At 33.4% G+C, this 23131-nt stretch overlaps 1 protein-coding gene across 2 annotated transcripts in view; it reads left to right on the top strand.

Annotated features, from left to right (window-relative positions):
* LOC111505295 (nephrin) overlaps nucleotides 1-23131 on the top strand; it is a 1173166-nt gene that overhangs the window by 981469 nt on the left and 168566 nt on the right. For both annotated transcript variants that reach the window (XM_074176034.1, XM_074176035.1), the window contains one exon: nucleotides 22186-22359. In XM_074176034.1, the coding sequence (XP_074032135.1) occupies nucleotides 22186-22359 (174 nt within the window). The remainder of the gene's footprint in view (nucleotides 1-22185; nucleotides 22360-23131) is intronic.

The following is a 23131-nucleotide window of genomic DNA, read 5'->3' as shown; positions in this document are numbered from 1 at the left end:
AAAATGTATTTCAAAAAATATGAGATCATATAGGTGTATATGCCATTAACCCTTCATTAGTCGCTATCGGTGTCCAAGACCGACGCAGTACATACTTTGTATTATAACTCGTTGAAGGCAAAGTTTGGCGATTCCCCTCCAGGTACCTTCCTGTATTCCCTCGACCACCGTATAGAAGTAAACACAAGTAAATTCACTCTCGTCGACCTCTTCGATGTTTCGGGTCAAAGTTTTATTTTTGCTGGCATGTGACGGGGCAGGAGGGTGTAGGCTGAGAGCTATCGTGACCATGTGACCATGATCTGACTTCAATTGCTACAAGGGGCTCACAATAAATATCTCATATGATTGTGAACTGTTTAGGAATTGATGAGAAATAAAACAAGGTGTTGAAATAAACGTATATTTTGTAAAGTAAGATTATACAATTTAGATCAAAAACTTATGGTAATCTATTCTAAAGGTTTTTCTGAATGTTGAGTTTTTGTTTTTTTTTAATATTTGTTTTCAAATTTCTATTGTTAAATTTCAAAGTTTAATAAATTCTAACCTGAAAAGAGAAAATGAATAATCCAAAGGAACACTAATTTAATAGAACTGGCCGATACTTGAGATGGATATCCACATTCAAACTAATAAATACAGTTTATTGTATAATTTTCACTATAGAGTTTTACAAAAACCGCGACACGTGTTTCGCTATACAATAGCTTTCTCAAGCATAAACTAAGACTTATTTCCAAATTATAACCATTTTATACTCTAAACGATCAGGGATGAATTCATCAACTATATCAATAAATTTTTCGAAAATACCGTAAATATACCAAACTATTTTTACCTGGCGAATGGCGATTTTTCAATTCAGTTTGATCGTTCATAAGATATTGACAGTTTTTGAATTTGTTTGTAAACAAGGTGCGATTGTACAATTTAGGTCAAAAAGTTGATGGGTGTTTCATTTTTTTCAACATTTGTTTTCAAATTTCTATTATCAAATTTCAAACTATAATGAATTCTTACACTTCTGAAACGAGAAAAATGAATAATCCTGAGGAAAATTATCACAAGGGTGAGAAATGTTGATTTTTGAAAACATTGTTTTGAGCTGGTTGCCTATGCAATAATATGGCTTATAAATTATAGAAATGATAAGAAAATTCTGTCTCTAGATGAATGATACTTCATAAAAATCAATCTGTAGAGATATATAAATTTCCAAACTGTTTGGCTTCTGTATCACTGTATCCCTTGAAATAACTATATACATTTGTTTCATTCAGTGTGATATTAGCCGAAGTGGCAAAATTTGTACATTCTTTACATGAATGTTTTCCTAAACATTTTTTCAAAAGATATCCACAAACATAGCCCAAGCTGTTGCCTTCGGAAATGGCTAGAGTTCTATAATGATTTGTCTGTACTCTCAATCGTTTATAGGGATTTTTTGGAACTTGCACAAGAATCTTCACTCTATTTATGTCAGCATCTCTAATATCAGATGTAATCTCCCTAGTGTCTTCTAGACAGTTAGTTCCTTCTGCCTGTGTGAAATACTGAAGAGTAAATGTGTTTTGAGAGCTCTGGTAGTTTGAACAAGAGTTGGGTTTCTGTCATTTCCACAAGTATTTCTCTGTTGACCAAAATAATTTTCCACACAGTCCTGATTTATATTCCTTGTCAATATGTAGTAATGTCCTTCACTATGTAGGGTTTTTCAAAGTTTCAGAAATGCCGAAATTGTTATCTGCCGCTCCTCAATGATTCTCATTTGTCCAGTCGTGGTTTTTTTCCTTTTTTTGATATTAGAGTTAATTTGCTGAAAAATATTTACATTTCTTTCAGAAAATCAATTTGTTTTCATGTTCTGATAAAAGGTTTATTGAAATGTTTGACATTGTCAAATCGATTTTAATTCAAAATATCAAACCCTTTATCCATTTTTGCAATGAATGTAGCCGTCCCTATTATTGCTGATGGTATCTGATTGAAACTGGCATAAGTATTCATCGCTATAGCTACCGAATGACTGAAAACTTGACTGGCTAATTTAACCTTCATCCTTTGAAAGTTAGTTGAAAATGAATGACAATCAGTGAGTTTGGGTGCTAGTCTATATTGCTCTTAATTTTCCAAGTTGTAAAGTTGTCTAAGATGACTTTTGTTCGTTGTAATTCATCAAATTTACATTTCAGCAGATGAGAAGTATCAAAAAAGTAAAATATTTTTCTCATCAACTGGGAAATATGGCTGCTCTACAGTCACTTTGACATTTTATCTGGCAAGTGTATAAAAATCAAAATCTAAATCTGAAATGATACCCCTAACTCTTAATCCAATTTTTGATAATTGCCTAACAGCTTCAATCAGAATACTTTTCATATCCAGTATTGATGTGAATGAATTGGTAAAAAAGTATTCAACAGTGGGCTCCAAAAATGGTTATTTGACTATACATTTGATACTTTGGCTTTGCAGAGATTTCAGTGGGAGTAATATTTTTCCTACAGATACATACGAGCCAAATAAAACAATGCGGTTCAACAATTATTTTCCTTTATAGATTTCCAGTGAAACTCTGATTATTTTGTCATTTCATATCATTACTTTTGACGCATAGACTATTCGTTAAGTTTAATTTTATCAAATTAATTTCATAAAAAAAGTCTGCATATATTTGATCTATAACAATTTATTTTATGATTTTCGTTATATGTTCATTCCTTCAATCTCACATAATGAATACCAGAAAAACATTTTTTCGTTAATGGGAAGTCGAAAAAACTTAATGCCAACATCACCCTACAAATTACAGCAACCCACAGCTCGACACTTGCTAATTTTAAAACTAGACAGAAATTTTTCACAAATACAAAACCAACACTTGCAACGACTCACTATGTAATAATATTCCATGCCTCAATTTGGCTCGCTTGGTAAACGCCTAAGATTCAGTCGGTTGCGCTGTAGTTCGGCCGCGCATAAAATTCGAAGTGGGGAATCTTGACCCAAATATGGCGGATAGAAATTTTCCATAGAAATGTATTCCTATGAAGCCGAGCAACTTCATCTACAAGAGTTGATGGATATGTCTATGTCATCAGACGAGAAAGTTGCTGTTGATGCAAGTAGAGATGAAGAGGATAACGTCGAGGAGAGAGAAGGTGATAGTGAATCTGAGCAGGACATAAGTGAGAATGAGGAAGAAGTTGATGAAGAGGAAGCTGAGCATTATAATCGCCTTTCTTTCACCGGAAGAGATGTAATTACAGAATGGAAAAAAATAATGGGACCTAAAACAATTAGAACTAGACAGGAAAATTATGTTATTCGTTTGCCAATTTGACGGCTACCTACAAGAGACATCAAAACTCCTTTAGAAATATGGAAATATTTTATAAATGATGGAGGTATACGTTGGACAACAAACCGAAGGTCCCTTTCGGGTTAGCAACTCTCCAGATGAGATCGTAAAATGATTATATCAACATATTTTTGGCCCAGGTCGAAATTTGATCATAGATAATTGATTTACTAATTTAAGGCTAGGTGATGCAATTTATAAAGAAAAAATCACAGGTATTGGTACTATAAGGAAAAATAAGCGAGAGCTACCTCCTGAGTTTACAAACCCCAGTCATCCGGTAAATTCAAGTATGTTTGGATATAGGAGAAATTGTACTCTAGTATCCTTCATTCCAAAAAAAAATGTCCTACTAGTATCCTCAATGCATTTTGACGACAATATTGACAAGACTACAGGTGGAAAGTTTGAACCCGAAATGATAACTACATACAACAAAACTAAATGCGGAGTGGACGTCGTTGATCAACTTTTTTCAAATTACAACTGCGCAAGAAGTACCAGGCGTTGGCCGATGGTAATATTTTATTCTATACTGGATGTAGCTGGAATCAATTCTATGATTGTAATAACCCCAATATTGGTACTAAGAAAAAGAGGCGCTTGTTTCGGCAATGTCTAGGATTTGATTTAATAAAGCCCTACTTACAAGTTCGAGGGCAGGTACAAAATCTTCCAGTAATATTAAAAACCCGCATTTATTGAATTTGTGGTCATCAAGGGCAAATCCAGGAGAACGAAAAGAGAAACAGCCGCTGTAACTTTCGCAGCACAAAAAAAAACAGGCGTACTCGATACTTCTGTGTAAACTGCAGTGAATTCAGGTACTTGGAAATTTGTAAACAAAATGCTTTCAATTAATATTTTATAGAATACTTTATGTGAAATATGTTTTTTTTAGCTTTTTCTTTGTGTTTGTGAATTTTTTGGGATAAGGAAAAAGTTCTTAAGTTACATTTTATTTGTCAATAAACATAATGAATTTGTTTTTGGGTTGTTTCATTGCTGCATATTATTAAAATAAAACCACTCAATAAATAAACAAATTAATGATTTACTTGTCTTAAGTACTTGAAATATATTTTTGGTGTCACATACAGCGACTAACAAAAGGTTAAAGAAACTACCGAAATATATATATATATATATATATATATATATATATATATATATGTGTGTTATTTTTCCGGGTGTTCATCCGTTGTGTACTATTCGATAGTCGACGTTTCGCCATCATCTCAGATGGCATTATCAAGACGAGTTACTGCTTCCCTTCGAGAGGTATATATATATATATATATATATATATATATATATATATATATATATATATATATATATATATATATATATATATATATATATATATATTCATTCGTCGTCATTCTGATGAAAACCCGTTTTTAACGCATGTTTCGTTATGAAAATGATTGGAAAGAAGGTTTCCATCCATTTCATTTGACAATTTTTTTCTATTACTGGGTAAATCAAAACTCAAAACCAATTTTTTCTCAGTTATAAAATGGAGTATTTACATTTGATTCCGAAAACAATTTTATCGTCAAATTTTCTTCTTGAAAAAAAAATTTGAAAGACTACGTTATTTCATTGATGGAAAAGAATATGACAGGGTTACTGGAGTATTCAGTGTTTTTGAAGAAAACGTTATGTTATTTCATGGAACCCACGTTGTAATTTTAAAGTAAATCTGAGCCCAAAATATTTGAGTGCTATTGATACCAAATCAACATACTTATGATGAGAACTCTTTTGTAGAATCATTTTGAATTAATTTCACTATGAAATTTAATTTTCGAAGTGTTGGCTGGAAGAGCTCAATGAAATAAATAATTTATCAAAATTATCAAATATGTTCCTCACAGTCGTAGGGGGCTGTGGAGTATCATTTTTTAGAGTCGTAGAGTCTGTAGAGAATCAATCATTCCTCAAAGCCGTAGGAGACTGTGTGGCATGGTCAAGATATTAGAAACTCAAGTTTCCAAATGCACAAAATGGATGTTCCAAAAACTATTTTAGTTGTGATTTTGACACCTGTACAACCACATATTTTTTTAACAAGTTATTCAAAAATAAACCATATCTTGAATGGAAAATCAATTTGAAAAAATCAAGGCAAAAACATTATTGAATGAGTCGAATCATTCAATAATAAAAAAGAGTATAGTCAAATTATAATTTAATAATTGAAAATCACATTTTCAGAACATCTACGAAACAAAAAAAAATTTTTCATTTGAATACAGCAACTTTTCGACGTTACTTCTGGCTCAAATTCTCAACGTCTTTGTATATAACCATACAATACAAAATTTTCTGAAAGTACATTCCTAACAAAATCTCACTCCATTTAAAAAACTTAATTTTGATAGGCACATTCTACTGGATACCCTGTATATTATGAAATATCTTATAAAAGCCCTATGCATTGATATCTGAAATTTACATATGAAATACTTTTTGATAACTTAATTTTTTCGTCTCAAACTTCTAAAAAAAGCTTGATGTGATACACACTGTATAACAAAAACGTGTTTTCTTTATTGTTCTGGTAATATTATTGTCTGTTTCAGTCATCGAAATAAATTCTAAGTAATCTAGTTGTAGAAGTTTGAAATATTTAGACTATGGAGGCAAAAGTTGATCGCCGAAGAGGGAACATTGCAAGTCTCATTTGGATCTATAAGCTATCTATGAAAAATTATGATCATTGTTTTTTTGTATCAAGAATAAAAATGAAATTGACCTTTGTGAACAAAGTAAATACATGCAAAGTAAATTTTTATAATGTAACTTTCCTCTCGACTTCTCTTGTCCTCTCTATCATCTTGGCTGAAACGCTAATGTCCATTCCTAGTCATACTCGGGCATGTCCTTCAGAAACAGTTTTATACCTGACGTTTCTTCTGCTACTGCGGCAGATATTATCAAAGGTGATGCGGCAACGGTCGGAGTGATCTACTTTGCTGCGATGCGCAAACTGAAAATAGCCCAGTCAATGAAAGATCTTCATGTTATAAAGTGCTGGTATCCGTGTCTCATGAGAAAGAGGGCTCGAACATCAACAAGACCTTGATGTCAACACTTTATACCACAAAGATCCTCCCAATAACTGAGGAAGGGTCTGAGCAATCAGGTTCGATAGTAGTCAGCTGTCCGATACCTAATCCCATTATAATTACTTCGACCCCTGCCCCATTATAATTACTTCGACCCCTGCCGCATAGCCTTTGAAACTGGCTACTGCAGTAGCAGTAATAGTAGCTATTGTAAAACGAAACACGCGTTGAGTTTTTGTAAAACTGCGTAGTGAAAATCTCACAATTGAGTGTTCTTGAAAACATCGGACAATTAAAATCCTCGTTCATCAAGTCATTATCAGTGAAATGATTTGGTCCATTCCCTTTTCACCATTGAAGCTAATCAATTCATTAGGACGTCGTAGCATTGTTTTCGTTAGCCTTTCGACTTTCATTCGTTTTTCCGATTCTCATCAGTTCAATTGAATTAGTTAATCTGAACTGTCCTTCAATAAATCTTTTCCTAATGTAATTCCATAATGAAGAGTTCAACACAAGTTCAAATGATCATCAATTCCGGTATCTGAATAATTAATGTTCCTCGGAGACCTCGCAATTGTTTACGATGAAATTCCCTATCGAACTTCAATGGAGAAATAAAAATTCTCAAAAATGATTCATCCTCTAGAGAAATGAATGAACAGGAAATAGCTTCAGATGTTTACACATTTTTCAACGTAGGTGTACGATTCAGAAAATATATCTAATTGGAACGGAGTTGAATCGGAAGAGCACATATCGCAGCGAGAAATGTTTTCTCAGAGCAAATATACTGGAAGAAAATTAATTTCAGCAGAGGTATAGATGTTTTCTTTTCATTTTTTTATTGGTAATCGCAATAGATACTGCTTTCTTGAGTTAGTTCAAGTTCAGTATTCATTTCAACATTGTATCATCTGATATTGATGACAGCAAATAAATCAGTATTGAATCTACGAACAACTTCTGGTGTTTTCAAATGAGTAACTGAACTTTTCACAAATTTTCATACGTATTTACTCGTTGCGAATAATGTCAAATTTTTTTTCACACAACCAAAAATATCTGATGGTAGTAACTCAATACAAAATGTAGATGATTTTGGAAGAGAATAGGGGTCGTTTGATAGTTCATTCAAAACGTTATTCAATTTTCTCTCTAATGATGAAAACATTCACATGATTATTCATATAGGATATCAATTTTTTTTATTTTTTGTAATGAATTAGTTTACTCAACAAGCAGTATGAATGCAATTTATGTATCACAAAATACAATCCACTTGCTTCTTTTTGTTTTCTGATTCTATCTTCATATCTTTTCTTTGTGTTCCGTTCAATGGGGGCATTATTTATTCAATTATTTCATGCAATGAACCAATCATTATAATAAAATGCAAAGAACTGACTTAAATTTAACCCAAATCAACTTGTTTTTTAATAACTTCACTTTTTGCTTAGTTTTCTTTAATTTTCATCATTTATGTGTTCAATGTCGGATTTCATTTCTGTTTTTTTATACTAGTAGAAAAAATAGCAGTATTAAACATTCATTCATGCACTTCTTAGATTCAAGTGTTTCATTAGTAGGCCAAATTAGGGACTAATTTAATTCTCATTCAAATCAATACATTTCAGGGAACCTATGAGGATTATCCAGATCGTCGATAGACAACAAAATTTACAAGATTTAAAGAATAAGATTGGAAGTTCGTAATATAGGTTAGGTTAGGTTAGGTTAGGTTAGGTTAGGTTAGGTGGGTCTATTCGACTCTCCACTGCAATCCGCAACGGTTTATTAACGGTTTATTATGGCGCACACCTATTCACACCCGGCCAAATAAACCCAGCTTCTTAACGAAGCCGATTAGTTTGTATGGTGAGTGGTCTTTCAGGTTAGATGGTGAAAATACGGCTCTGCCGAACTCTAAAGACCTGATTTAGTGTCCAGCGGGGCAGGCGCAAGGTATATGCTCTGTTAATGAGGTATTCGAATAGTCAAGTTGCAAGATTCCCACGTTGATACACACGACAACATTCCCATATGAGGGTCAGCTACACCTGACGATGCCTTAGATTCGGCCGTGTAGAGCTTTTTCGCCTCTGGGTTTGTTGATGATGCCTTAGATTCGGCCGTGCAGAGCTTTTTCGCCTCTGGGTTTGGTGAATCATCACTTGAGCGCAAACGTTTGCTAACCTTCTCATGGGGTGTTTGTTCCTCTACCTGAGACAGATTCTGCGTACGCCGCTCAAGAATTTGGTGCGAGGCGGTTTTATAAGGTACCTACTCCGCACTTGAGGAGACGACCCAGTCGCTCCTAGCTGCACCACCAAACCTTTTTTTTAAGGTTCAGTTGTTGGATCAGGAGTTGAAAAGCTCTCGTTCCTGAACTAAATTTGCAGGGAGGTCAGTTGGAGTCGTAAACTCAACATTCATCTCCTCTATAGACACGCTCCTGAACTAAATTTACAGGGAGGCCAGTTGGAGTCGTAAACTCGACATCCATCTCCTCTGTAGACTCGTTTCTGTACTAAATTTACAGGGAGGTTCGTTGGAGCCATAAACTCGACATCCATCTTCTCTATAGACTCAGCGTCAAAAATAATTTGTAAATTTACTCTGCTCATAAAATTCCCACGAGTAGTCAAGATAAGAAGATCAATCACGGCAGAGCCCCGCATTACCGTGACAAGGCGATGCTACGGCAAGAGGGCGCCCGGTATCTCGAATGTTCCGTAGATACAGCTGTACAAAACAGAATATATTGAGCCTCATATTGATGCGGTTGAAAAAAAATATGTTTGATTCGATAAAAGAGAATTATTATGAGTAATCAAGTTACCTTGAAACTTTGTTGAAATACTACTTGTCAAATAATCTCAAGTATATCATGAAAATATCATAAATTATTGTAACTGTCAACTACTGTTCGAATTTTTTTCGAAATGCCGTTTTCCCATCACGAAAAATGTGATATGTTAGAATCCTACTTGGTTAGCCAGGAGAATAGCGTGAGAGCCTAATTGTCGATTTTTTGCTGGTCGATTCAGTAACAATGAAAACTTTTTTGAGAAGAGGAGAACTGAAAAACGATTTGTAATATCTGGAGATACAGAAATTGACGTTTCAGTCTACTTTGAGGTAAATCCAAATAATTCCATCAGAGATTTATCTAGAGAAATAGCTGTTCCATTGTCTGCTATTCAACGAATCCTGAAGAAACATAAGATTTTTCCTTATGAGTTTAGACTAGTGCAAACACTAGAACCTGGTGACCCTGAGGGACGATTGAAGTTTTGTCGGTGGTTTATGAATTGATCCAAACTTCTATAGAAATATTATATGGAACAATGAGGCTAATTATTAGAATTCTGGGATGTAAAACAGAAATAATTTTCATTATTGAAGTGGACATAATCCATTTCTAGTTCATCTCCACAATCCACAATCGGTCCATTTTCCTACCTTGGTTCTTTGAACGGACCCCATTACATAAATTTACTAACAAGAGTGTTGGTAGAGTTTTTCGATGATCTTGATTTGAAGGCTCGTCAGATGATCTATTTTCAGCAGAATAGAGCACCAGCACATAGTGGCGTAAAAAGAATGTTACGAGACTGTTTTGGAAACAGATGGATAACTACAAATGGTCCTGTTGAGTGGGCTCCTTAGTCACCAGACATGACACCTCTGAATTTTCATTTTTTGATATTTCAAAATGAAACATAATGATGTGGATGAACTGAAAAATTATATTGAAACTGTAATTAATAGAATTGATGGCCGACTTGTTTTGGAAGCAACACGTAAAATTCGTCTTGCTTAGATATTTACGGTATGAACAGTGCAATGATCAAGGTAGTCTGGTTCACATGTGCTCGATTTAGCTCTTTTTGGTGATATTTTTCAGCCCTGTCCAAAAATTACGACCAAGGTGTCATTCGATTCGTATTTTTGCCTAGAAATTTTAAGGAAAGGTCCGAAAATGCGCCGATAAAAATCACAAAAGTAATAAACAATTGAGTGAAAAAAAAGGGGCTTTAGTTTTTTCTTAATATCTCGGAAAATTTTCAGAATTTTGGAAATTTGAAAAAAGATTTTACGCAATAAATTTGCGTAAAAAAAGTCACGACTCCCGAAACTGTATCTCGATTATTTATAATTTTCACAGAGCCCTGAAAATAGAGCCAGAAGCGGGTAGTCTGGCTTCCGCGCGCCTTTCGTCACTCTGACATAAATGTAAATATTAAGGAATGAAAAAATTCATGTAATGTTGGGATAAATCAATAAACAATAATCCGCAGTCGAAAATTTTTTTTCCAATTTTACCGTTAATTATAAGTTTGTTATTTAATAACTTTTTCTGAATTGATAGTTAATATAAAAATCCCTATAATTATTAAACTAGAACCCTGGCATTTTTTTCCTTTGGTGAAGTTATCCTAAAAAGGCGCAAAAATAGATTATCGTTGCCAAAATAAAAAAAATTGTTATTTTTTATTTTTTTATCAACAATTGAAAATTATAATTTTATAAAAAATACATTACAAAATTATTTTTCACTAATCAATATTTTTTTTTTTATTTTCTACAGCTATTGTTAATAAATTTATTATAAACAAATACATTGTTTATAAGCAATTCGAACATTTTTTTGCCTTATGTTAAATGAAAAAAATCATGATTTTTAAAAAAAAAATGGAATCTCAAAAAGATTTCTTTGTTGCTAAAAAATGCGTTTGTTAATTAACAATGGTTTTTTGCAACTAAATATTAAAATTGAGGAACCGTTTTTTTTAATCATAAATTCTATTGTTATTTGAGGTTTTGAAAAAACTTTTTTTATTCTTTTTTTAATTATTTATTTAAAAAAAAAATTGTTATAAACAATTTTTTCAATACTTTGTTTTATATTAAGAGTAACTATGTGTTTTTTTTATTCATTCTATTTTTTATAAAACTTTTAATACTGTGATACCTTGATACTTATCTTTTTCATTCGCTCCTTTGCTTTTATAATTATATACTTAATCATAATAACTTTCAAACTATTGCCTTTCACTAAAGTTGTGAGCATCGGAAATTTGAAGAAGGTTAATGAGTAAACTCATTAAAATTAAATTAACAGAATGACTGATTGCTTCATTATTTTCTTAAACTCCACACAAATATGACAATAAGTGAATGTTAATGATCCTACAACTACTGTAAGTGCAAGTAATGAAATCCTTATGATTTATTGTTACATGACACAAAGTTTATGTTGGATAGACTTAAAAATGTTTCTTTTTTTTTTAATAAATAACGATCAATAATTAAATGAATAATAGGATACAGCTTTAGTAAAAGGCTTAAATTGTTCATAAATTAATAATGAACAAAAAAGACTGCAATAGTTTGAAAGTTATTATAATTATAAAAGCGAAGGAGCGAATGAAAATCAAGGTATCACAATATTACAAGTTTTATAAAAAATAGGATAAATTTAAAAAAAACACATAGTTTCTTTTATTATAGAACAAAGTATTAAAAAAAAATTGCCATTTTGGCAATGGTAATATATTTTTTTGCCTATTAAAGATAACTTCACCAAAGGAAAAAAATGCCAGGGTTTTAGTTTAATAATTATATGGATTTGTATATTAACTTTCAATTCAGAATAAGTTATTAATTAACAAATTTATAATTAACGTTAATATTGGGATGAACATTTTTTGAATGCGAATTATTGTTTATTGATGTATCCCAACATTACGTGAATTTTTTCATTCCTTAATATTTACATTTATTATGTTAAAATAATTTTTTTTTATGTCAGAGTGACGAAAGGCGCGCGAAAGCCAGACTACCCGCCTTTGGCTTTATTTTCAAGGCTTTGTAAAAATTATAAATAATCGAGATACAGTTTCGGGAGTCGGGACTTGTTTTACGCAAATTCATTGATCTTTTCAAATCTTTTTTCAAATTTTCAAAATTTTGAAAATTTTCCATCTCATTTTTTTTTCACTTAATTGTTTATAACTTTTGTAATTTTTATCGGCGCGTTTTCGGACCTTTCCTTAAACTTTCTAGGCAAATATACGAATCGAATGACACCTTGATCGTAATTTTTGGACAGAGCTGAAAAATGTTACAAAAAAAAAGTACATGTGAACTAGACTAAGGGTATAATTGAAGCAATTATAGATCCTTTAATACTTTTATGCAATTCGTGTATACAAAAAGGGTGTTTTCCAGACATGTTTGAATGTACAAAGGTATTGCCTCTTTTTAAAAAAGGAGACAGGTCTCTGGTTGGTAACTATAGACCAATATCAATCATTCCCGTTTTGGGAAAAATCTTTGAAATTATTTTAAAGAACAGGCTCATGAACTTTTTCATCAATAACAAACTATTTAGTGAAGATCAATACGGATTCAGAGCGGGTAGATCAACAACAGATGCAATTCGAAAAACTGTGAGTCTGGTTATCGAGGGTCTTGAGAGAGGTGAACATGTGATATTAACCATGTGTAATCTCTCTAAAGAATTCAACTGCGTTTCGCACGATGTTCTGTTCAAAAAGTTGGAGTTTTATGGAGTGAGGGGGCTACCACTCAGTTAATTTCAGTCGCACTCATGTAACAGAACCCAGTCTGTGTGTGTGAATGGAAACATGCCTGACAATAAAACTATCAAGAATGGTGTACCGCAGGGATCCGTTCTGGGACCATTCCTATTCTTGATATATTTCAATGACTCCAGTAATTTTATGTCAACAGGTAAATGTGTTCTTTTCGCAAATGACACAACTCTAATAACGTCTCAGAAAAACATAATCGAATTACCATCAATTACTGATGATACTCTGAGACAGGTGTCTCTGTGGTTCACAACAAATCAGTTGAAATTAAATGAAAGCAAGACCCAGAAGGTCTTGTTTACGACCTTAAATACTGAAACCACTGAAAATGGCGATGATACCGCCAAACTACTAGGACTCACTCTTGACCAAAATTTATCATGATATGCACACATTGATGAACTGAGTAAGAAGCTGTGTAAGAGTATATTTGGTTTTTGACAACTGAATAGAGTATTTCTCTTGACGCCCTGAGAAGTTTATATTTTGCTTTGTTCCACTCACATATGAATTATGGCATAGTTTTGTGGGGTAATTGATTCCTCTCACACCATTAAAATCTTCAGACTTCAGAAAAAAGCAGTCAGAATTTTGATGAATGCCCAATTATAGAGATCACTGTGAGCCGCTTTTCAAAAAAATGGGTATACTACCACTACCATCGGTATTCATATATAGTCAATTACTTGAAATCCATAAAAATAAATCAATCAATTCGCAGCATCAGGATATCCATCATCATGCTACAAGAAATGCAGATCTGTTCATACAGCCTCGATATAAACTCACAAGGTCTATTGAAAATTCATTGAATATCAATCTCTACAATCATCTTCCTAATCCGTTCAAAGTGCTCAAACAAAGCTCCTTCAGAAACAGAGTCAGAACTATTCTCCTGGAAAGCTGTTTTTTAAAAGTATTGTGCCATGTATAGCCGAGCCATTAGCTCATTTGATAAACGTATCAATTGAATCAGGAGTCTTTCCGGAATATTTAAAAATCGATGTTGTTACCCCTATTTTTAAAAAGGGTGACCCCCATCTAGTTGACAGTTAGAGACCCATTACGGTACTGTCAGTCATCAGCAAAATTGTTGAGAAATGTATCCACCGCAGAGAGCTGAAGTGTAACCATCAGGAACCTGTGCAGTCTTCAATTTTGAAGATTCGTCGCAATTAACTTCCTATATATGAAAAGCAGAAATTAATTTTATTTGCGCAGTGGACATCCTTTTGAATCAACTGCAGATAGAGCTTATGACTAATGGGAAGTAATATTGTTAGTTGGTCCAGACATATTGGAGCTGTTCTTATGTTTGTTGACCTTTTCATATTGATATCTTTATTTTATTACCATTTATGTGACACTGTGGTCATTTTAAGGAATTTCGATATGCCAGTTTCATTTAATTATTAATACAATTCATTACTTTAATCAAGAGACGTTGTTGCTCATTTTAAGTGTCTGACATAGTACCTATAGTATATAGTATACTAGTACTATGTTGCTGTATCGCTGCTGTTTCAATGTTTTGACAGAATCAGAATCAACGAACTTAGGCGTGCGCAGCGTTATAGAACAGTGCTTTCAAAAAATTGTTCTACAGCGACATCTAGTGGCGAGTTACAGAAAAATGAATAGCCTAAAAGCCTTCTCTATGAAAAATTACTTATACGTGTCAAGTTTCATCATGATCGGTTGAGCGGTGTAGAAGTTTATCACATGCCAATCAACCAACCAACAAACATCCATTTTTATATATTAGATAAAGTAGTCAAATAAATTACTCTACTTTACTCTACTCTAGTAGACGGTGATATGACGACAAGGTGTATGTCAAAAAAGGCAATTGATTTGTGTTTCTTCCGATTAGTGAGATATTCAGAACTGGAACTCTATCACTATTTTCAGAATCGTGACTACATTGTGAAGAAACTTTTGAATCTGCTGTAGTGAGCGAATTGATCTCAATTGCATTTCAATTCAAATGGTTCCACAGCGAGTTTTTCCATTAGAAAATAAAGTTAAGACTGGAAATGCCAAGATGAAATTGGTCAAATTCAATTAGAACGTCACAAAAAGGGCACACTCTAACTACTCTGAAAAGCTCTTTAAAAGTTCATTCGAGGTAAATGTTTGCAGTCACCATAAGATCCAATCTGATTTTTTCCAGTTGACCCTGTTCCTTCACTTCTAGACGGAAAAATCAATAATGTATTCAGTGAACCTAAGTATTATGTGAATTACGAAGTTTCGCATGTTTGTGAAATCGTTAAAAACTCAGATTGTAACTTCTGGAAAATCACTTATTTCCACTAAGCGGTCGGTTTGTTGATGGGATAATGATTAGAAAAGTTTGTAATTTGTTGAAATATGAACGAATAAGTACTTTTTCCAATTTCATGAATAAGCTAGAGAGCTTACTCATTGATAGCAAAAATATTTCCATTGAATTTAAGATTTATTTCGATCTACCCGATTGTCTGTATTTATTGAACACTTAATTTTGAAAAGAAATTATTTCGCTTCCTGTCAAGGTGCTCTAAATGGCCCCAAAAAGGGAAATCGAGAGTCCTGTGGTCCTCCTCGACCTATTCACTGATTTGCAAATGTTTCAGTTAAATGCTGACGTGCTACTTGACTAAAATGGGCGGGAGCCCCATCATGCATAAAAAACATATCCCTTCTGACGCCCAAAGGAGCTTCCTCCAGCAGTACTGGATGCACTTCTCTTAAAAATTGAACGTATTCCTCACCATTTAATTATCCCCAATAACTCCGAGCCACACGTTGAGAGAAAACTCTTCTTGATGGTTAGTTTCGACAATAGCGTGAGGGTTTTCATCAGCCCATATGTGGTAATTATGAAAATTAATAATCTTGTCCCGAGAAAAACTACATTCGTCTGTAAATTCTATCGTATTCAGAAAGTCACAATTTCTTCTATAATCATTCCCAGCATCCAATTGCAAAATTCAAAACGGTTCAGAAAGTCTCGCGGTAAACTTCCTTTAAACTTCGAAATACCGTCATATGATCAACATTTAGCTGAAAGCAAACTTTCCAGTACTGGTAGTAAGTTGTTTTTCAATCAAATTAAGTAGGTACTGCTTCCTCAAGCTGTGGTGTTCGTACTTCTCGATGGCGACCACAATCCTGCGTTCTTTTGTCGAATGAGCCATATTTTCATAATCTTTGATGATGTTGAGCAAATATTCTATGTGAAGGATGCTGTCGTTGGGTTAGAAGCTTCTTCTAAAAGCTTCTAACCCATTTCCCTGCGACAGATCGTAAACGTAATGCATATCAGCCATTTCCTCATTTATGTATGTCATTTCAATAACACCATTTGAATTATCAAAGTTACAAATCAAGAACAGAACAAAAACAACAATTAGTAATAATTCAATTTCGAAAATTGACAAACTGGTTTGTTTTGGGCAAAAAACCCAATAGACATTTTTTGTTTAGAATAAAACAGGCTATCGGAAATAAGTTTTAAATGGTAAACAAATGATAAGACAAAAAGTTACATTGGAAATAAATTTTAGGGGTTTCGTTTTCCACCCCTTACAACCATGGGGTAAACCAAATAAATTTCTGGCTAAGTGTCTTTTTGGTAGTACAAAACGTCAGGTTGATTTCAATATTGTAACTTTTTTAGTGCTTGTGAAAAAATTTGTTATACAAATTTCATGTACGCCCTATAAGAGGCTGTATCTTAACATGTATCTTTAAGGAATCACCTCCTTAAATATATGATGGAATCGGCCGATACTTGATGAAAATCCATAACTAACGTATTCCAAAAACACTTTATTGTAAGATTTTCACTAAATTTAGTGAAAATCTCACAATAAAGTGTTTTTGGAATACGTTACCTCCTTAAATGTTTTACTTCTTTGATTGACGACTTGTTTATTTTGTGGAAATTCATGTTCACTGAGGATACACTACGAAAACACACTTTTGTCTTCCACGATATTTCTTTATTGTTGACTAGTTTCGGCTATTACACCATTTTCAAAACTAGTTTATTGGAGTAAATGTAAATGGAGTAAATGTTTTACACTTATTTAGTTACACCCTGTATAGGCGATAAAGTTGAGATGCTATCATCCAATTTGTTAAAGTTTCAGGAATCCTTCCTGTAGAATCCAAACACCGGCATTCAGAGAGTTGACGCAGTGTTAACTTTTATTCAGGTTGGCATGGGCTACATTATACTGAAATTTCAGCGATTTTCATCGAAACCAGTTTTCCGTAAGATTAGTGCGGGGTCCTTTGGAAAATACCATTTTAGTAGATATACAGAAAAAGTACCTTGTATGAGTGTCAATAGCAATATCAGATACAAAGTTTACCTGCTAAAATCAATGTGTATATGCAACTTTTGAAAGACCTCTGTGGCCAACTACTTTGAACTCATCTATAAAATGAACATGACACACAAAATGACTTTTATGATTCTGCTTCTTCGTTTTATTGTTCAGTAAGGGATCTACAATTCATAAAATTCAGGCTCAAGTTCTGGTTGAGGAAACCAATGACGTTTACTCTGCGGATCATTACAGTTTGGTACACAACACTACCAGACTTCATTTTTATAATCAAATACACGAATAACGAAATTAATGGATTGAAATAAAAAAGTTAACTGATATTGACAACAGTCGCATTATAATTTATACCTGTAGCACCGTACATAAGTAAACAGAAGTAAATTCACTTCCGTCGGCTTCTTTGATGTTTCGGGTCAAGATTTTATTTTTTGCTGGCATGTGGCGGGGCAGGAGGGTGTCGGCTGAGAGCTGTTGTGCACCTCTGCACGAGGTTCGATCAAAAAATATGTGACCATGATCTGACTTCATCATTGCTATGCGGAGCTCCAAATAAATGTTTCATATGATTGTGAACTGTTTAGGAATTGATGAAAAATAAGACAAGGTGGTAAAATAAACGTATATTTTATATAGTAAGAATATATAATTCAGGACACAAACTTATGGTGATATGTTTTAAAGGTTTTTTAAAATGATGAGATTTTGATTTTTTTTTCAATATTTGTTTTCAAATTTCTATTGGAAAATTTCAAAGTATATTAAATTCTTACCCTTGTGGAAAGAGAAAATAAATAATCCAAAGGAAAATTATCACAAGGGTGAAAAATGTTGATTTTTGAAAATATTGTTTTGCTCATGCAATCAGTGGCACATAAATTGTTGAAATGATTAAGAAAGTCTGTCTCTAGATGAATGATACATGGTAAAAATGAATCTGGAGGCATATATAAACTTCCAAACTGTTTGGCTACTATATGCCTTGAAATGACTATACAACATTTGTTTCATTCAGTGTGGTACTAGCCGCCATGGCAAAATTTGTACATACTCCACATGAATGTTTCTTTAAACATTTTCTCAAAAGATATCCACAAACATAACCCAAGCTGTTGCCTTCTGGGGTGGCTAGAGTTCTATGATCATTTGTCTCTACTCTCAAAGGTTTATAGGGATTTTTTGGGACTTCCACAAGAATCTTCATTCTATTTTTGTCTGCATCTGCAATACTAGATAGAATCTCACTAGTATCTTCTAGACAGTTAGTTCCTTCTGCTTGTGTGAAATACTGAAGAGTAAATGTGTTTTTGAAAGCTCTAGTAATTTGAATAGGAGTTGTTTCTGGCATTTATACAAGTATTTATAAGTTGACCAAAATCATGTTCCACACAGTTGTGATTTATATTCCTCGTCAATATTGAGGAGTGTCCCTCACTGTATAGGTTTTCCCAAAGTTGCAGAAATGCCAAAATTGTTATCTGCCACCCCTCAATGAATCTCATTTGTCCAGTAGTGTTTTTTCTTTTTTTGATATTACAGTTAATTTACTAAAAAATTATGAAACAACGATAAAAATAAAAACAACAATAAAAATTAATTGGCGGTCCGGGGCGAATTCATTGATTACAGTGGAGCATTTGCTTTTTCAGCTGCAGGAAAACCTGGAAAAACCTGCAGCACCACATCATCTGAAGATATTGATTTGCCAATGTCCTTTCTCTCATAGAACAAAATGTAGGGTGTCTCCAGAGGCTCCAATAGATTCAATACATCTCCAGAACACTTCGTGACACGACTATCGTCAAACTTAAATCAGTCCGTTTCGTCTTTGACCAAGGCGTAATAATTACCAAATTCAACGCCAGAACCGCAGTGAACAATGACTGCATGAATATTATAATAGTGGTCTGCTAAATTGAAATGTCCATCTATTTCGATCCTTCGAAAGAGTTTCTTGCTTCCGTCAGAGGTTAAGTCTTGTTTGAAGATCATCAGTATAATTATTAGATTGACAGGTGCCTCAGAAAATCAATTTGTTTTAATGTTCTAAAAAAAGGTTTATTGAAGTCTTTCACACCGTCAAATCTATTTGAATTTAAAATAGCAGAAACTTTATCCATTTTTTTCAATGAATGAAGCCGTTCCTATTGCTGTTGATGGTATCTCATTGAAACTGGCATAGATATTCATCGCTGTAGCTACCGAATGACTGAAAACTTGACTGACTAATTTAACCTTCATCCTTTGAAAGTTAGTTGGAAATAAATGAGAATCAGTAAGTTTGGGTGCTAGTCTATATTGCTTTTCCTTATCCAAGTTGTAAAGTTGTTCAAGATGACTTTTGTTCGTTGTATATTCATCAAATTTCAAAAATTCATCGAAAAATTGGTTTCTGCTACATTTCAGCAAATGTAAAATATTTTTTTCTCATCAACAAAGAAATATGGCTGCTCTACAGTCACTTCGAGATCTTCTCTGGCAAGTTTATAAAAATTAGAACCTAAATTTGAAATGATATCCCTAACTCTCAATCCAATTTTTGATAATTGCCTAACAGCTTCAATAACAATACCTACTTTTTATATCCAGTATTGATGTGGATGAATTGGTGAAAAAGTATGTAACAGGCTGTTTCCAATTCGAATGTATGCCTTTTGCCATGACTACTAAGGCATTTGCAGAATTCCATTTTGTTTTGAATCGTTTTTCCGAAATATTTTTTTATATTATTGGGTTGGACGTTGTAAATCAAAACTTGAATATAAAATACAGATTTCTTAGTTTTAGGTTGCCTAGTTTGCTAATTATGAAGTGTGTTAATCGAATGAAAGTCTAATGTTTTTTGTTATTGATGACAGAATCTAAGAAAAGATATATTTGCTAATTATAGTAGACTAGTACTATGTTGCTGTATCGCTGCTGTTCCAATGTTTTGACACAATCAGAATCAACGAACTTAGGCGTGCGCAGCGTTATAGAACAGTGCTTTCAAAAAATTGTTCTACAGCACCATCTATTGGCGAGTTCCAGAAAAATGGATAGCCTAAAAACATTCTCTATGAAAAATTACTTATGCATTTCATCACGATCGGTGGAGCGATGTAGAAGTTTATCACTTACCAATCAACCAACCAACAAACATCCATTTTTATATATTAGATTATCTGGAACATATAAATGGAAAGAAGGCTCTGAAAAAGATTATTTGAATATACATTTGATACTTTGGTTTTGCAAAGATTTCAGTAGAAGTAATTGTTTTCCTACAGATACAAATCAAAACTTGATTTAGTTCAACAAATATTTTCCTTTGTGGATTTCCTGTGGAACTGGAGGCATATACTATTCGTAAAGTTCAATTTCATTAAATTAAATTCATAATAAAAAATCTGCATTTTAATGACTTCACTATAAATGGTGTATAACAATTTATTTTATGATTTTCGTAATACAATGTTCATTACTTCAATCTTACATAATAAATAATAGAAAAACATACTATTTAGTCGATTGGAAATCTGAAAAATGAATGCCGACATCACCCTGCAAATTACAGCAACCCACAGTTTGACACCTGCTCATTTTGAAACTAGATACAAATTTTTCACAAATACAAAACCACCACTTACAACGACTCACTCTGTAATAATATTCCATGCCCCAATTTGGCTCGCTTGGTGAACGCCTCAGATTCAGTCGGTTGCGCATAAAATTCGAGGTGGGGAATCTTGACCCAAGTATGGCGGAGAGTGAACTTACTGGTGTTTACTTCTATACGGTGCCTGTAGGTACGTACGCATTATTTGTTTTATCTTCAGTCGGATCGAATAATAATGACAGGATGAATACACAAAGCAGGAATAATGATTTGATATTTGATTGCCGTCTGATCGTCGGATGTCGGATAGTAGGTAATCTGTTCTACCCCCAGAAACAGATTTTTGATAACAGCGCCATACCGGATCCGTTAACAGAACTGAAAACAAGTTCTGCCCATATAAGAGTTTTCTCTATATATACTTTGTGGTTGCTTGTCATCGGTGGGGATAGCGAGTGTAACGCGTAACGCAATTCTATGGTCAGTGATCATTATAAGCATAACCTAAAAATAATTCTTCAATAAGTGGCGATAAAATTTCATTTCATTCAGATTATTGTTTCAAAAATAGGTGATTGGGTAAAATAGAAGTTTTTATCATCTGAAAACATTCAAGATAGATGAATAAATGCAGTATGCGATAGTGTTTGGTTACAAGAAGTCGTTTTATGAAATAGATTATCAGTTGTAATAATTTCGACTTCAGGTTGGTCATTTCTCCGAAAGTAGACCGGAGCGCCACGTTTTGACTTCCTATTCGTGATCAACGAACAAAAATACGTAAGTGAATGTTGAGACTTCTATAAATAACCTCCAGTCAACACACATACCACTAATGATGTCTGCCGCAGTAGCTGACGAAATGTTTGGTACTAGAAATTCAACTCGACCAAGGCTTACAACTCCGAATTTTTTTTTCGAAACCACGTATCTTCAATATATTTTTAACTAGCGCGAGACGTGTATCCGAATAATTACCGAATTTTCATCGAAGCAACAAAGTGAAAGTAAAACTAATTCCATGTAGTTGAAGAAATGCCAGATTTCTATCAACCCACGTTCTAATTACCAAAGACGCCTCCTTCGAGAAATTTCCTCTAACCGCAGCAACTTGAGGCGAACACAAAATCTTAAACTTCCGGCGACGGCGTGTACTCATCTAATACTCTATCCTTAATTACAGGGTGTTAGCCGGGCCAGTTCCGGACGATACTGCTGCGAGGCGACCAACAAAGAGGGCACGTCGAAGAGTCCCCCCTTCCACCTCCGCGTCAAATTCGAGCCGGTGTGCGGGGACGTCCTTCCGAGAAGGGTCGTGGGGGCGGCAAAAGACGAACCCCTCAAGGTTGAGTGCAAGGTAAGTGTTGATTTAGTTTAGGGAAAATAGCGCGGAATGTTATTTCAGATGCTATGGTACGGGATGTGTTCAAATGTGAATCTTCATGGGTCGGTTTTCGAATAAAGTATAATTCAGTTGAACAAATTTGTCGGAATGGCGGAATGAACCTATTATTTGAAGCAAAACTATAAATTTATTGATTCCAAAATAAATATCTATTTAAATATATTTATATATTGAATGTACGTATGTATATTGAATAATATTAAGTTTATTCAAGAATATATCATAATCGAAAAAGTAATTCGCTGTAATCGATTTGAATGAATTTTTATGACAACTGTAAATATATAGAAATTAAGAGGAAACGCTGCCCATTTAAATCATTTTATGGAACACTTGCAAATTTTATCATCTTCCTCTAGTTCCGTCAACGTATTCATGAATAATATGTTCTGAAATGAAAGCAACATGTGGTATAACGATTGAATCGAACACAAAATCCAATACTCAATTTCAATTATTGAAATAATCTGAAATTATAGAAATTTTGAATTTCAATTAATGATATACTCGTCAGAAGCGAATTAGTTACCTAACTGAAAACAAAAATAAATATTCCAGCTCAATTGATTCATTGGAGGTTTGTTTGAAGGTGGTTGACACTGTTTCATGGTGAATTTCATCAGTTCGGACTTCCATTGTCTAATATGATATAAATTGATTTGAAATCCCTGAAAAAATCAATAAAATTAAAATGAAATGCTGAAAATAACAATTATGTTCAGCA

Source organism: Leptinotarsa decemlineata, unplaced genomic scaffold (genome assembly GCF_025532065.1).
Source record: "Leptinotarsa decemlineata unplaced genomic scaffold, Ldec_3_MD MMD2_tig00001393_RagTag_RagTag, whole genome shotgun sequence".
Taxonomy (NCBI): domain Eukaryota; kingdom Metazoa; phylum Arthropoda; class Insecta; order Coleoptera; family Chrysomelidae; genus Leptinotarsa; species Leptinotarsa decemlineata.
Note: the sequence above shows the minus strand (reverse complement) of the source record. Positions and strands in the feature narration are given on the sequence as shown.